We start from the raw sequence: 15670 nt of genomic DNA on the forward strand, positions 1-15670 counted from the left end.
AAACAAAACAAAACAAAACCCCAAAACATTGTCCATCCATCAATCCATCCATTATCCAAACCGCTTATCCTGCTCTCTGGGTCGCGGGGATGCTGGAGCCTATCCCAGCAGTCATTGGGCGGCAGGTGAGGAGACACCCTGGACAAGCCACCAGTCCATCACAGGGCCAACATACACACACACACACACACACACACACATTCACACCCAGGGACAATTAAATATGGCCGATTCACCTGACCTACATGTCTTTGGACTGTGGGAGGAAACCGGAGCACCCGGAGGAAACCCACACAGACGCATGGAGAACATGCAAACTCCGCATAGAGAATGACCTGGGGCGATTCCCAAGGTTGGCCTACCTGGGGCTGGAACCCAGGACCTTCTTGCTGTGAGGTGACCACACTAACCACTGCGCCACCATGCCGCCCAAACAAATATCAAAACATTTATAAAAGCTTTCATAAAAAGAAAAGTTTTAAGATGAGATTTAAAAGAAGCAAGAGACTTGGTTAGTCTTAGTTTGACCGGAGGAGAGTTCCATAGTGGGGGGACTCTCACAGCAAAAACCTGATCACCCTTTGTGACAGATCGAGACTTGGGGATAACCAGCAGGGCTACATCTGCGGATCTTAATGGTCGAGAGGGCATATACCAGGTCACTAAATTGGAAATGTAAGTAAGAGCAAAACTGTTTAAGGCCTTAAAAGTGAGCAATAAAATTTTCAAATCAATCCGAAATATAACGGGGAGGGAGCCAGTATAGGGAGGCAAGCACAGGAGTGATATGGTCATGCCTTTTTGTCCCGGTAATGAGCTGAGCAGCAGCATTTTGTACTAACTGCAGACGGTGGAGCATGCGTGCGGTCTCCAATCCCTGGCCGCCTTGCGGTGTCTCCAACTGGCGAATCGTCTCCCACTGCATCAATTCATAGGATATAAGGTAGAATATGTTTACTCATACTCATTTGGGTGAGCCAAAATTATCTGTTAACTAAATAAACTGCAACCAAAAAAACAAATATTCCTGCCAAAAAACAAAACAACAACAAAACCAAATGGGTCAAACGAAAAGCCAAAGGAAATAAACACAAAGGAAGGGCTATTTTCTATTTACCTCCTATCAGTTTCTGCTACACCTTTGATGTTACTGTATGGACCTGTATCGCCTCCTCACGTTCAACAGTTCAACAAGCAAATATGAAAGTGGGACTTAACTGAAGGAGGGGTGAACCGCACTTTCATCCCTCCGCTTTCCCATGAACTGTGTCTCTCTGTCTTGCAGCAGCCTGCCGGTACAGTGTGCTGTGTACGCCGAGCTCCGCATCCTTCCCTCTGCCTCACTTGTGGCTCCCTACGGGACGTCAGCTGTTCTCCCAGCTTCTACACTCTCCTTATGCACGACCAGGCCGTAACCTGGCGTCTTCCTTTTTCATGAGCTCCGTTGCACACCAAGTCTCTTCCGCACTGCTTTGTCACGGCGTCCGCAAGCTCGCCTTCTCTCCCGACCGACACACGGCACACCTGCCATGCACATCTCTTCATTAGCTGTCATGGGACAGGTGTGAAATCCCCTACAGAGCTCAGTGCATCAATCACAACATGCTGAACCCAAGTGTCTTTCCAGGTCAACGTAAAACCCCGTGAAAGCCTAGAGAGTTCACACCCAAAACAGCACCACTAGCACCAGCTATCAAATACATCCCCTCATACACATACACACATCACCCTGTGACAAAAGTATGACCATAATTTGGGTGTTCTGTGTCTGTTACTTATGACTCTTTGCAGATAAGCAACCTCTCTGCCTTTCCCTTTTTAAATCCATAATATATTAGTCTATTTTTCCTGACCAGCCATCTTAAACTATCATTACTTTTTGTGCTGCAGCTTCTTAACCATACTAGCACTTAATTTCTCTCCTCGCAGACTGAAAAGATATGAGGTTGTGAGATAGTTGTCACACAAAGACATAATACACTCCACTAGACTGTTGACCTAGGTTTGAGAACACTTTTCAGTTCTGATGTCAGGTGGAAGAACCTTGACTTTAGTTGTCCAGTTGAATTTATCTTATTTGTATGTGAAATCTTAGTCCCTGGATAACTGAGATAGGGATTTAAGACAGATGTGTTTCTGGCCTTAAGTAATTTCAGAATAATTTTGTATGGCAGTGTGATAAACATGTCAATCTTATTGGTTAAGAATATGATTTTTATTATCAGGATTTCAGATTTTCTGATGCTAGCTGCAATTATTTTTGCTATTTTTCTGGGGTTTTTTTCCTATTTTTTTAGCTTCCTGGTTTTTTGGGTTATGTGTTCAGTGTTAGTCACATTCCTAATGATATTAATCTAAATTACTCCCCAAACATGTAGTAACAGTCTACCCTTCTGCTTCATTCTGGTGATGGACTCCCTCATGTGGTTGTTAATGAATATGCTCTGATCAGAATCTGGGCTGTTATTGAGTGCTGAGAGATAAACACTAAATTACTGCTCTTGTGTGACTTCCTTGGTAGCTAGCCCAGACACAAGAGGCCACAGAGTGGCAGCTTATTAAAGCATCTAAAGTAATAGCTGCCAGGCTAATGTAATGACGGCAGCTTAATAAATGACTGCATCAAATTTGGCAGGGGAGGTGAGGGTTTCCCACATAGTTTGAATTCATAGGGCGTCCAGGTGGCATGGTGGTCTATTCCGTTGCCTACCAACAGAGATCGCCAGTTCAAATCCCCGTGTTACCTCCGGCTTGGTCGGGCGATTCTACATTCACAGTTGGCTGTGTCTGCGGGTGGGAAGCCGGATGTGGGTGTGTGTCCCGGTCGCTGCCTCTGGTCGGTCAGGGTGCCTGTTTAGGGAGGAGGGAGAACTGGGGGGAAGAGCGTGATCCTCCCATGTGCCAAGTCCCCCTGGGGAAACTCCTCACTGTCAGGTGAAAAGAAGCAGCTGGCGATTCCACACGTATCGGAGGAGGCATGTGGTAGTCTGCAGCCCTCCCCTGATCAGCAGAGGGGGTGGAGCAGTGACCGGGATGGCTCAGAAGAGTGAGGTAATTGGCTGGATACAATTCAGAGAAAAAGGGGGGAGAAATCCAAAAAAAAATCATGGAGGATTTGAATTCAAATCAAAACTCTGAATTGATCTTATGGTAGATACAACTGAAATGTCTGCCTGATTGTTTGGCAGTATTGCCATGAAAAGGGTCATTTGTTTTGTCAACTATTCATGTGTGACGTGAAAAAAGCCCCTCTGTAACCATGACAGAAGTGTGATTTCACAATAAATTTCAACCTAATTCAAACTTTACGGTAAATCTCATGCAAAGGTCACTCGGCACATAATTCAATTGCAATATCAGAGCAAATGACAACCACTAGAAACAAAGATTTAGTTTCGATAATTCCTCTGTGTCACTCCTCTTTTTTGCCAAATACCTTTGGGATTTTACTATACTTTATTTTTAGAATATTAGACACCTCACCCTGGCAATGTTATCTCGTTATTATTAGTCGACATATTTAAAGCCAATAAATACTGATTCTAGAGAAGACGAAGGAACAGGTTTCCACAAATAACAACCTCAGAAATATATTTAAAGCACTGAAAGACATCTTCCAGCTCTTATGTTTTAGTCAAATTATCTCTTATGCACTGTTCACACTTGAAGCAAGGCTCATGTCCATGACATTACACAAAACGATTTTGGCTCTCTTCAACTCGCCACAAGGCAGGCTAAAGAGGCTATAGAGTGGAAGTACTGATTAGAGCAGCTAAAGTAATAGCTGGCAGGCTAATCTAATGACCTTGTCTGAGTGGATGCACCATAAAATGTGGCAGGGGAGTGGGAGCTAACCTCTCTGCCTTCAGGAACAGCAGGAGGAGGATGTGTTTGTCTGTCAGGGTGTATATTTCTGTATATGCATTGGTGAGCAATCTAGAGAGTGAATGAAGAGAGGGTGTGCCGATAGGGAGAACAAACGTTTTTTGATGGTTTTTAATCACTGCAACAACGAGAGGTTTTTCATCATACAGTCATAACCGTGCGCAACAAATTTTAGGCTGATAGGTCCCAGTAGTTTGCAAGATTAGCTGCGGACACACACACATACATACACGCGTGTATGACCAAATGCATAATTCTGCCTGGAGGGGATAAGATTGCCAGTTTAACAAAAGGCCTTTTTACTGCTTTGTTGAAGCATAGTGGAGAAAGATTGATCATGTTTGGTGGAAAAGAATTCCATATCTTGGGGCTTTTAAGAGTAATACCAAACAGAGCAGAGGTTTTTCGTGTTTGAGGAGGTCTAAGCTGAAATGTATTTCTGGTGGAATATTCATGAGCACCGTTGTCAGTGGTATAAAAAAAATGGGGGAAAAAAGTCAGTTTTTTATTGATTGAGCCGTGAACAAACTGATTGACTTGGTAAACGTTTAGTAAACCATATTAATGCAACAAAGGTAATACGTGAGCTCTTGGGTCTGCGGAGGATTCAATATGTCCATCCCACTGCACGTTTCTGCAGCCTAAAGATAGGTTGCAAATTTGATGGGTGTGTGCTGGCCCAGTCGGTATTTCAATAGCTAATGAATGGATCAACCATGGAATAATGTAGAAAAATGGCTACTCTTTTGCTTATGAGATATCTTACTTTCCCTATCATGCTAGCATTTTTGAAATTTTTTTTTGTGTCCGTGTGAAATTCCGTGTAGAGTCTAGTGTCCTGCAGCTGAAGCTGAAGGCCTTAATCCTGGACATCATCCACAACATCAGTGTGGTAAAGCAGCTGAGCCAAGCAGGAGTCAGCAGCCTGGATGCCTGGGCCTGGAGGAAGCAGCTGCGCTTCTACATGGGACCAGACAAATATTGCCACATACACATGGTCGACGCACAGTTCATCTATACTTACGAATACCAGGTACACAAGCATTTACAAATATACACAAACTATACCTCTGCCGTATACATGCATTCATGCACCAACACACTATATATAATGTGTAGAACGGCTTGGCGGAATTAGATCCTGCAAGCACCGCTAGATGCACATGTATGCTTCACATTAGCACCCATGGTCTAGCCAAATTTATCAATACCAAGTATAATAATACTCTTAACTATTTTGAAGTTATGATGCATAAGTCTACCTTGGCCTAGAAAAGTGCTGCCATGTAATCAGAACTGAAATGGAGAATACAGATAGATACATCCAGTCACCAGTTCAACCACTTCTCCCTAATGTAAAACTAATTGATGTGCATACTCATATTTCAATAACTATCGACCAGTCAATCAAGTCAAGCAGTCAGTTTGCATTATCAGGATTAAAAACATAAAGAGCAACACTTCATGTCTGAAAAAATAATATATTATGTATAAGATACAATATTATGTACAAAACTGATGGTCCGTGGAACAAAGGAAGACCTTGTCCTGTATAATTTGAGTCTCGGGGTAATGAATTGTTTACGTGAGGGTGACAGGTCAAACTCAATGAACAGCGGGTGCTCAGGGCAATCAAGGATGTTATTAACTTTTCTAATGACACGCTTCATATAGATTTCAATTAGCCTGGTCTGCTGCAATACAATTATCTTGCACGCGGTACTGGCCATCCAGTTTAGTCTGTTTTTGTTTTGTAGAGTCAAATTGACAAACCCAGCCACAAAACACAATGTCGACATAATTACAAGAAGCTTCGATAAAACAGTCATTATGGTATGATGACATTTAAAATATTTATTTAAAAGAAGTCATAGGTGGTGTACTTTTTTACAGAGGACAGTATTGCCCTCAAAGTTCAGCTTGTTGTAAAGTGTGGTACCCAAGCACTTATGGCTCATCACATTCAGTATCCTGATTACTGATCATGGTCAACTCAAGTCAGCGACCGTGTCTTCAATCTTTTTTGTGTTCAGTTGAAGGTGTAAGCTGCACCACCTCAGAATATATTCTCAACCACAAGAGCGTTCCCAGACTCGCCCTCCTGCTGCAGACTGACACTGACAGAAGTGTTGGCAAACTTGATAATGAATCTGCCTTTACGTTGGTTTCACATTCGTCTGTATATTTACAAGAGCTAAGACAGCACAGAGCCTTGAAGAGATCCAGCTGATGAAGCTTTCTGGAGAAGACCCCCTTCACTCTCCCCTTTTGTAAGAGGAAGCTCTTTGTCAGGATGTCTACTATTCTGATATGATTAAGAATAGTATATATTGTAATATATAATTATTTTGCATATCAGTTAAATAGTTAGGGAATACAAGAAAAGAAACTGCCTCACAACTAAAGATAAGAGAGAATCACAACTATAATGTAAATCGTGCGATCTTTTACTAAAAAAAAAATTAAATTTTCCAGAAGCCTAGATTTCTTCCTTTTTTTACCACAAGGAGGCACTGTTGGTATAAAGATTCCTCCAGTAGATATTGAACATGATGTACCGTCCTTGCCCCTTCTGCATTTCCTCTGCAAAACTCTAACTCAGCTGGTCTAGAAGTTCACCATCATCAGTCACACTATACCATCCTTTCTCTCCCTCCCTTCCTTCCCTGTAATTTGGCTATATCACTCCCTCCATCTCTCTCCTTTCGTCTTTACACCTGCATGTATGTCTCTCTTAACTAATCTCACCATTCTGTCCCACCCCCACCCCCCGCAGGGGAATGCAGCTAAGCTGGTGCACACACCACTGACTGATAAGTGCTACCTGACTCTGACGCAGGCCATGAAGATGGGTCTTGGAGGGAACCCCTACGGGCCAGCTGGCACAGGCAAGACAGAGTCAGTGAAAGCCCTGGGGGGGCTGTTTGGACGCCAGGTGCTGGTGTTCAACTGTGATGAGGTATGGAGAAGAGAGACCCTTGGAAAGCATTTCAAAGTTTTCATGCCAAAACAGTTGTATTCACATTTTTGCCTAAGAGATGATTTGCCTGGAATTCATGAATCAATATCTATACTATACGGAAGAACACATGTGTAACAAAGTTCTTTTGTCAACCACCTATATCAAAGTACTGGTATTTGTTCTAATTTTTTTCTATCAATGGTTTTGTGAGAGAAGGTGTTGCTGATTTTAAATTAATACAGTTTGATAAACAAAGCTCTTTTATTCAGTATCACATCATTCAAACACTGTTTACGGTGTGAATTAAAATTGCAACAAAAAAAAAACCCACTGTGGGTACTGCTGATGTCTGCAGTCAGGAATTTAAACTTTTGCAAATGTCATTGATTCATCATAAGAACTTGGTGGTTTCATGCTGGTACAATTTCCTATTGTCCTTATCACATCTCTCTTTTTTTCAAATGTCAGAATACATAACCTCACTCTGATGTGAGCACAACCAAGTGTGACCTTTCACACTTGCATTAGTACGTAGAGAACAGAATGAACAATCCTCCTTTAGAACATGACAATGTGTTGTTTTTTTGTGTGTTTTTTTTTTAAAATAATTATGGTTAACCTTTTAATCTATGTTTCCATAACTGCATCTTTGTCTTTCAGGGTATTGATGTGAAGTCTATGGGCCGTATATTTGTGGGCTTGGTAAAGTGTGGAGCCTGGGGCTGCTTTGACGAGTTCAACCGTCTTGAGGAAGCTGTGCTGTCTGCTGTCTCAATGCAAATCCAGGCCATCCAAGACTCCCTGAAACACCACAAACACTCCTGCGAGCTCTTGGGGAGAGAGGTCAGGACAGCACATGCTCACTTACCCTCTCTTGATTCCTTTTTCCCATGCAATCGCACACTCATCCACATGTATGCACAAACACATTTTTAGTATATATATATACATACATACATATATTTATTTGCATTTAATCTAACACAGTAACTCTTTTCCTCTACCTTGTCCTCAAATCAGTCAGCTGTCAACAAGTAATCCCCCAGTCCAACCTTTGTCTGAGAATTTGTTGGACCATTATTCTCTCAGTTAATTTATTCAAAACTTATTCAGGCCATCATATTACACAATTTATTAACAAAGACATCTTGTCCCCCTCTATGTCTCGCTGCAGGTGGAGCTGGACCCTAACTCAGGGGTTTTTATCACACTAAACCCAGCAGGGAAGGGCTATGGAGGAAGACAGAAGCTGCCAGACAATCTTAAGCAACTCTTCAGGCCTGTAGCCATGACCAGGCCAGACAATGAGCTCATAGCCGAGGTCATCCTCTACTCTGAGGGTTTCAAAGATGGAGAGATGTTGGGACGCAAGCTGGTTGCTATTTTCAACCTTGCCAGGTGTGAAGTGTGTAGATTTATTTTTGCAACTTTGTATTTTAGTGGTTTGTGTCCAAGATATGCAGAGTTAGGTTAGGCATGAGAAATTCCTGCCACTGTCCTTTGCCAAGGCACTGGCCTTGGAACTTGGGGTTGATTCCCGGGCTACTCATTGCTCCTAAAAAGTTAGGATGTGTCACATTCATACCTTTAGTGCCTCCCCTCTCTAGCTGGTCCTTGTCCTGCACCTCTCATTATCACTCATCTGTTCCCCATCAGGATTAATCACTGCATCCTATTTAAGCCTACTTTTCCATTGCCTCCTCGCCAGATTGTCAAGGCGTTCTTGTCATGTCAAGTTTCTCTTGTCATGTCTAGCTCAAGGTTCTCTTATCATGTCTAGCTCAAGGTTCTCTTGTCATGTCTAGCCCGCTCACAGCTATTTACCTTGCCTTGTCTTAAGTTTTGATCCATGCAACAGTTGCCATGCTGGTTTTGTTTGTTCTGTCTTATTTTTGGATTCTCATTGATTTTACTATGAATAGGCCTTTTCAGTGTTTGAACTACTACATAACTCAGCCTTGTTTGAGTCTGTGCCTGAGCCCAACCTTGAACCATGTCAGGATGGGTCAAATGCAGAAAAAAATATTTCCCTGAGAGGGTTAATAGTGTAATTTAACTTGTTTCTGTCATTTCTTATTTTACTGACAATGACCATAGCCTACTTGTTATGTCTATGTAAGAATAAGTGTGTATGTGTGTACCTGTTTATTTGTGTTTTTATCTATGAGTGGCAGTGTCCAGTTGAAGTGTGCCTGTTGATATGGTGTCGTTAAATTTGTTTGAATTGAACTAATTTTATCAACACTGTCTATTAGCTTGTTTATTTTTGTGTATTACTATTGGTACTGTGCCTGCAGTCAGTTAACTGTGTATGTGCATGTCTCTCCAGGGAGCTGTTGACCCCCCAGCAGCATTATGACTGGGGTTTGCGTGCTCTGAAGACAGTATTAAAGGGATGTGGCAGTCTGCTGCAGCAACAGAGGAGGAGCAATGACAAAAACTCAAGTAAGAACCCTGGCCTCATGTAATGGTGGTGGGAAAGATGTGGTGAAGAGTTTTGACCAACCTTTTGCTGTGATCATGTCGTTGCTCTTATTCACTTTAGGGATGTGGGGGCAGTTTGGACGCAACCCTTAAATAATGTCAACTAAATCCAAAATTAAATATGGTTGAAATCAATTGCTATTCTCTGTTTGGCAATGGTGTCTCATCCCTCATAAGGTTGCCATCTAGTGCTAGAACAATAACTTGTAGAATTATGGTTTTGTTTTTTTTCCACATCCATTATGTTTTAAGCTAAATGACCTGTACTTTTGAAATAGGTACATCTAACACGCTTAGTGTTTATTGTATTGTGTGTTGTTATACCATGAGATGCACAAAGATGAATTACATCAAAAGGAGGATTGGGGAGTGGTTGCAATCACAGCATTGTAAGATGGAGACAGATGTGCTCTTTGGCCTCCCCCCCTCGGTTCAGATGGCCTCCCCCCCTCGGTTTAGATGGCCTCTTTTACTCCAAAGAGGCCATCTATGTGAGGGGGGGAGCGACCATCTCTGAACTGAGGGGGGGGGCTAAGAGTACATATATAAATAAAATGATCATTATTATTATTATGGTGGCGCAGTGGTTAGCGCAGTCGCCTCACAGCAAGAAGGTCCAGGGTTCGAGTCATGGGTTCGAGCCCCGGGGTAGTTCAACCTTGGTGGGTCATCCCGGGTCATCCTCTGTGTGGAGTTTGCATGTTCTCCCCGTGTCTGTGTGGGTTTCCTCCGGGGGCTCCGGTTTCCTCCCACAGTCCAAAGACATGTAAGTCAGGTGAATTGGCCATATTAAATTGTCCCTAGGTATGTGTGTGTGTGTGTGTGTGTGTGTGTGTGTGTGTGTGTGTGTGTGTGTGTGTGTGTGTGTGTGTGTGTGTGTCCACCCTGTGATGGCCTGGCGGCCTGTTCAGGGTGTCTCCCTGCCTGCCACCCAATGACTGCTGGAATAACCTCCAGCATCCCCACGACCCTGAGAGCAGGATAAGCGGTTCAGATAATGGATGGATGGATGGAAAGGGAAATAAATCAAGGTGGCGTAGCCATGGTTTGGGAGAATTTTGGTTATGGTTTGATTTCTGTCAAATATCAGTTTTATTTTATTTCTGGTTGCAGTGATCAAACTATTTCCTTTGGGACTCTTTATTATGATGCCAGCAGTATTTCTATGTATGTGAATACATAAATGTTTGTAAAATGAATATACCCCGTAAGAAATTATTTTCAAAATCTGGGTCACGGCTCAGAGTAGACTGCAGGGGAGATGAAGTGGTTCACAGTTATTCCTGTGAAATTTATATCAATAGTTATTTGCTTTGTGGCATTCACCATACCCTCAGATGTCTGGAATGTATGATAGACAGAATAATAAGTATAAAAGCTTGGAGGCTAGTGAATGTTATAAAACCGAGTAATGTCTTTAGAAAAAGTCAATAACCTGAAACACTACCTTTTGGTCATAGTACACACATACGGAATCTTGCGCCTGCAGAATTCTGACCACACCTCCACAGATTTTCTGCAGAATTTAAATGAACAACGTGCTGCTTGTCAAACTCAGACTGTTAAAACATCTCCACCCCCTTGTGCATGTTTGTGACAGTCGTGTGTTGTTTTCGGTTAATGTTAAGATCAAAGTTAATGTGGTGCGGCGTGAAAATGTCAAAAATTAGATTTACTGCTAAGGAGCTGAGGATGTACTATTTGGCAACATGGATAATTGCGAGGAATCGGGCGAATTAATTCTCCAGTGACTTACGCAGACAGAAGAGGGTCGTTCTGTTAAGTCCGTCCGAGGGCTACCTGAGGAGGCAGACAGTGCTGGACCATCTGAAGTCCCTCAGGCATAAAAACAGGAAAACAAGTTGTATAGGTTTGCATAATCCCCAGTTAGCTAGCTCGCTAACATGCAAAATTCTTCTCAAACTGTTACCAAATTACCAATACAGATAGCAATGTTTATGCGCTGCCCTAGCTTACAGCTAGCTAATCTTCTTGTCAAGTTAGTATTTCTCTAGCTAGCTGAAATCAGGCTAGCATTTAGGTACTGGCAGTGTTGGAAACATTTCTAAATTATTGCCTTTTTGGGGGTGGGTGTGGATCAGGTTTTGTTGCCTTTTTGGAAATGACACATTACTTTTTTCTCTCTATCGGTGTGTGTGTGTGTGTGTGTGTGTGTGTGTGTGTGTGTGTGTGTGTGTGAGGACAACGGTATGAATTTTATACATTCAATACTTACATAAAATATTGTGAATATAAATTTCCAGTCCCCAGTACACATGCAGAGAGCTTTTTATATTTTACTTATATAAAAGTTACACAAAAATTGACCTGTATTCAACTAATTTCCTGTCTTTATGTTCTACTTTTTTAATACAACCTACACACCCTAAGCAGTGGCTCCCAAACCTTTTCTGCAGGGCCCCCCTTTTATAGATAAAAATATTTTCAACCCAACCTCTCACCTACATGCACCCACATACACATACTCTCAGACATGTACTTTGCTTGTAAACTCTTATAGACTCCACAGATCCCACTATCGATAGTTTCCACTGTAAAGACTTTTTGCCTAATACATTATATGAAAACTGTTGACAAGGAATCTTTGGATTATCCAGACAAGCAGCATTTTGTTTATGAAATTAGTCAGTTTTCAATTTTTTTGCTTTAGTCCTTTTAAAATTTAACTTTAACTATGTTTTTATCACCAAAAACATTATTTTACCTTTTATATTTGTGGAGTGAGTTGAAGTCGCAGAGGTGGAGATCTCAGAACTTAGCAACTGACACTAAAACTGTCTGCAAGGTGAGATTGAGAAAGAGATTTTTTTTTTGTTATTTGGGCCTGTTACCCTCTTTGAATTGTTCCATGTAGGCTATGGCTGTATTCAAAATCGCATACTAACGTACTGCCCACTACATTTTCTATCAGTATGTACTGCCTACTGCCTGCTAAATGAACGATTACGTATGCCATTTGTCACTTTTCAATATTTTTTCAGGCAAGAAATTAACCATTTAGATTCTCAATATGTGGTCAGTTTATCTAAATAACAACTGTTCGGAAATTTGCTCCGATGTTTTTGGAGATGTGGTGAGACACCATTGCGCAGTCTGAAGAGACACAATGCATTTTGGGGCAGTTGGGTATGTCCAGTAAACTCACACTGCATAATCAGAAATTCTTGCTAGTCTAGTATACATCCAGGCATTCCCGCCTACACAAAATCCACATGCTATACAGTTGGAATGCACTACATACTCAATTTAACATCATACTTAGTATGAATAGTACGTTAGTATGCAATTCTGAACACAGCCCATGTGTTTTTACTAACATTTGTGGAAAATGTTATCAGGCTGTGTAGATTAGAATAATAATAGAAATATATAATAATAATAATAATAATAATAATAATAATAATAATAATTGAGAATGAAAAACGATGGACAAACCTGGAGGGGTGTGATTGGGAGGAACGGCCTCCCCGATCGGAACCCGAGTGGTGCCTTGTTATTGGACATCTGTGCAAGTCATGGATTGGCCATAACAAACACCATGTTCGAACATAAGGTAGTTCATAAGTGTAGTTGGTACCAGAACACCTTAGAACGAAGATCAATGAAAGACTTTGTGGTCATATCATCAGATCTGCAGCCGTATGTTTTGGACACTCGGGTGAAGAGAGGAGCAGAGCTGTCAACTGATCACCACCTGGTGGTGAGTTGGATCAGATGGCGGGAAAGGCTGCCAGACAGACCTAGCAAACCCAAACTTGTAGTGAGGGTGAACTGGGAACATCCAGCTGGAGGCCCCTGTCCGTGAGGTTTTCAACTCCCACCCCGGAAGAAGTTCTCGTGTATCCTGAGGGAGGCTGGGGACATGGAGTCTGAGTGGGCCATGTTCAAAGCCTCTATTGCAGATGCAGCAGGTAGGAGCTGTGGTCATAAGGTCATGGGTGCCTGGTGAGGTGGCAACCTAAGAACCCGCTGGGACACTGGTGATGAGGGAAGCTGTCAGGCTGAAGAAGCAGCAGACAGGTACCGCGAGGCCAGAAGGACTGCAGCTTCAGCGGTCACAGAAGCAAAAACTCAGGTGTGGGAGGAGTTCGGCAAGGCTATGGAGGAGGACTTTCAGTTGGCCTCAAGGAAGTTCTGGCAAACCATCTGGCGACTCAGCAAGGTGAAGCCCCAGGGCTTGACTCAGACTGCGTTCAGCTGGGGAGGGGAAGTGCTGACCCGGACTGGGAATGTTTTCGGGTGGTGGAAAGAACACTTTGAGGAGCTCCTGAACCTGGCTAACACATCCTCCATGGAGGAGGTAGAGTCTGAAGTCTCGGGGGAAGCCCCACCCATATTGCTGGCAGAGGTCTCTGAGGTAGTTAAGAAGCTCCACGATGGCAAGGTGCCGGGTGTGGATCGGATTCGCCCTGAGATGCTGAAGGCTCTGGACTTTGTTGGCTGTCTTGGCTGACACGCCTCTTCAGTGTCGTGTGGAGGTTGAGGACAGTACCTGTGGAGTGGCAGACTGGGGTGGTGGTTTCCATGTTTAAAAAAGGGGGCCAGAGGGTGTACTTCAATTATCAGGGCATCACACTGCTCAGCCTCCCTGGAAAGTCTACTCTAGAGTGCTGGAAAGGAGGCTCTGACCGATTGTTGAACCTCGGCTCCAGGAGGAACAATGCGTATTCCGTCCTGGCCGTGGAACAACAGACCAACTTTTTACCCTTGCGGAAGTGCTGAGGGAGGCATGGGAGTTTGTCCAGCCAGTCTACATGTGTTTTGTGGACTCGGAGAAGGCTTACGACCATGTATCCCGGGGCACTCTGTAAAGGTACCGCGGGAGTATGGAGTACCGGGGCAGTTGCTACAAGCCATCTGGTCCTTGTATAACCACCGTGAGAGCTGTGTCCGTATTCTTGGCAAAGTCAAATACGTTTTCAGTGGGTGTCGGACTCCACCAAGGTTGTCCCTTGTCTCTGATTCTGTTTGCGATATTCATGGAGGATCTCAAGGCACAGCCAAGGTGAGGAGTGTGTCCATTTTGGGAACCTCAGAACTGCATCTCTGCTCTTCCCAGATGATATGGTTTTGTTTACTTCATCAGAACGCAACCTCCAGCGCACACTGGGGTGGTTTTCAGCTGAGTGTGAAATGGCTGGGATGAGAGTCAGCACCTCCAAGTCTCATCCCACTCCTCACTCAGCCGCCATCACCATCTCATCCCTGTGTCTCTCTCCACTCCATCCTCCCAAAACTTCTTAACTTGAGCTCAGCATTCAACACCATCGTCCCAAACATCCTCCACTTCAAACTAACCCAACTCACTGTTCTACCCCCCACCTGTCAGTTGATCAAAAACTATCTGACAGACAGGAGACAGCAGATGAGGCTGTCGAAAATCGCATCCAGCACCTGGAAAATCGGCACTGACAACCCCTAGGGATGTGTGCTGTCCCCTCTGCTCTTCTTCTACACAAATGACTGCATCTCAGGAGACCTGTTTGTTAAACTCCTGAAATTTGCAGATGACACAATGATCATCGGCCTCATCCAAGACAGTGATGAGTCTGCACACAGACGGGAGGTTGAACAGCTGGCCCTTTGGTGTGGTCATAACAATCTTGAGCTGAACATGCTCAAAACTGTGGAGATGACGGTGGACTTCAGGAGGACCCCCCCAACACTGCTCCCCCTCACCATACTCAGCAACACTGTGCTTGCTGTAGAAACGTTCAGGCTTCTTGGATCCACAATCTCCCAGGACCTTAGGTGGGCGTCCAACACAGACACAATCATCAAACGTTCTCTGTCAACTCAGGAAGTTCACCTTGCCTCAGGAACTGCTGATTCAGTTCTAGTCTGGAATAATCCAGTCTGTTCTCTGCACATCCATCACTGTCTGGTTTGGCTCAGCCACCCAACAGGGCAGGGATAGACTACAATGGACAGCCAGGACTGCAGAGAAAATCATTGGTGCCAACCTGCACTCCATTCAGGACTTATACATCTCCAGAGTCAGGAAATGGGCAGGCACCATCACTGCAGACCCATCTCACCGTGGTCACAACTTGTTCCAACTCCTCCCCTCTGGTAGGTGTTATAGAGCACTGTACACCAAAACAACCAGACACAAGAACAGTTTCTTTCTGTAGGCTATCACTATGATAAACATTTAACATAAATTAAATAAAAAATAAACTGCTGACTGATATACTAAAAATTTACTGACTATAGGGCTAGGACTTAAGATTTGTTTTTATTCTTATTTTTGTAGGTTTTATTTCTTTCCTTTTATGTCTGTTACTCTTTATGCAAATTACTTTACTTAAAGTATGT

At 43.2% G+C, this 15670-nt stretch overlaps 1 protein-coding gene across 1 annotated transcript in view; it reads left to right on the forward strand.

The window, feature by feature from the left end:
* The window catches only part of LOC130115388 (cytoplasmic dynein 2 heavy chain 1), a 360238-nt gene that overhangs the window by 73706 nt on the left and 270862 nt on the right, over positions 1 to 15670 (forward strand). Inside the window, exons 36-40 of the mRNA XM_056283019.1 lie at positions 4713 to 4918; positions 6662 to 6844; positions 7508 to 7690; positions 8022 to 8245; positions 9177 to 9292. Of these exons, the coding sequence (XP_056138994.1) occupies positions 4713 to 4918; positions 6662 to 6844; positions 7508 to 7690; positions 8022 to 8245; positions 9177 to 9292 (912 nt within the window). The remainder of the gene's footprint in view (positions 1 to 4712; positions 4919 to 6661; positions 6845 to 7507; positions 7691 to 8021; positions 8246 to 9176; positions 9293 to 15670) is intronic.

Source organism: Lampris incognitus, chromosome 7 (assembly GCF_029633865.1).
Source record: "Lampris incognitus isolate fLamInc1 chromosome 7, fLamInc1.hap2, whole genome shotgun sequence".
Lineage (NCBI taxonomy): Eukaryota > Metazoa > Chordata > Actinopteri > Lampriformes > Lampridae > Lampris > Lampris incognitus.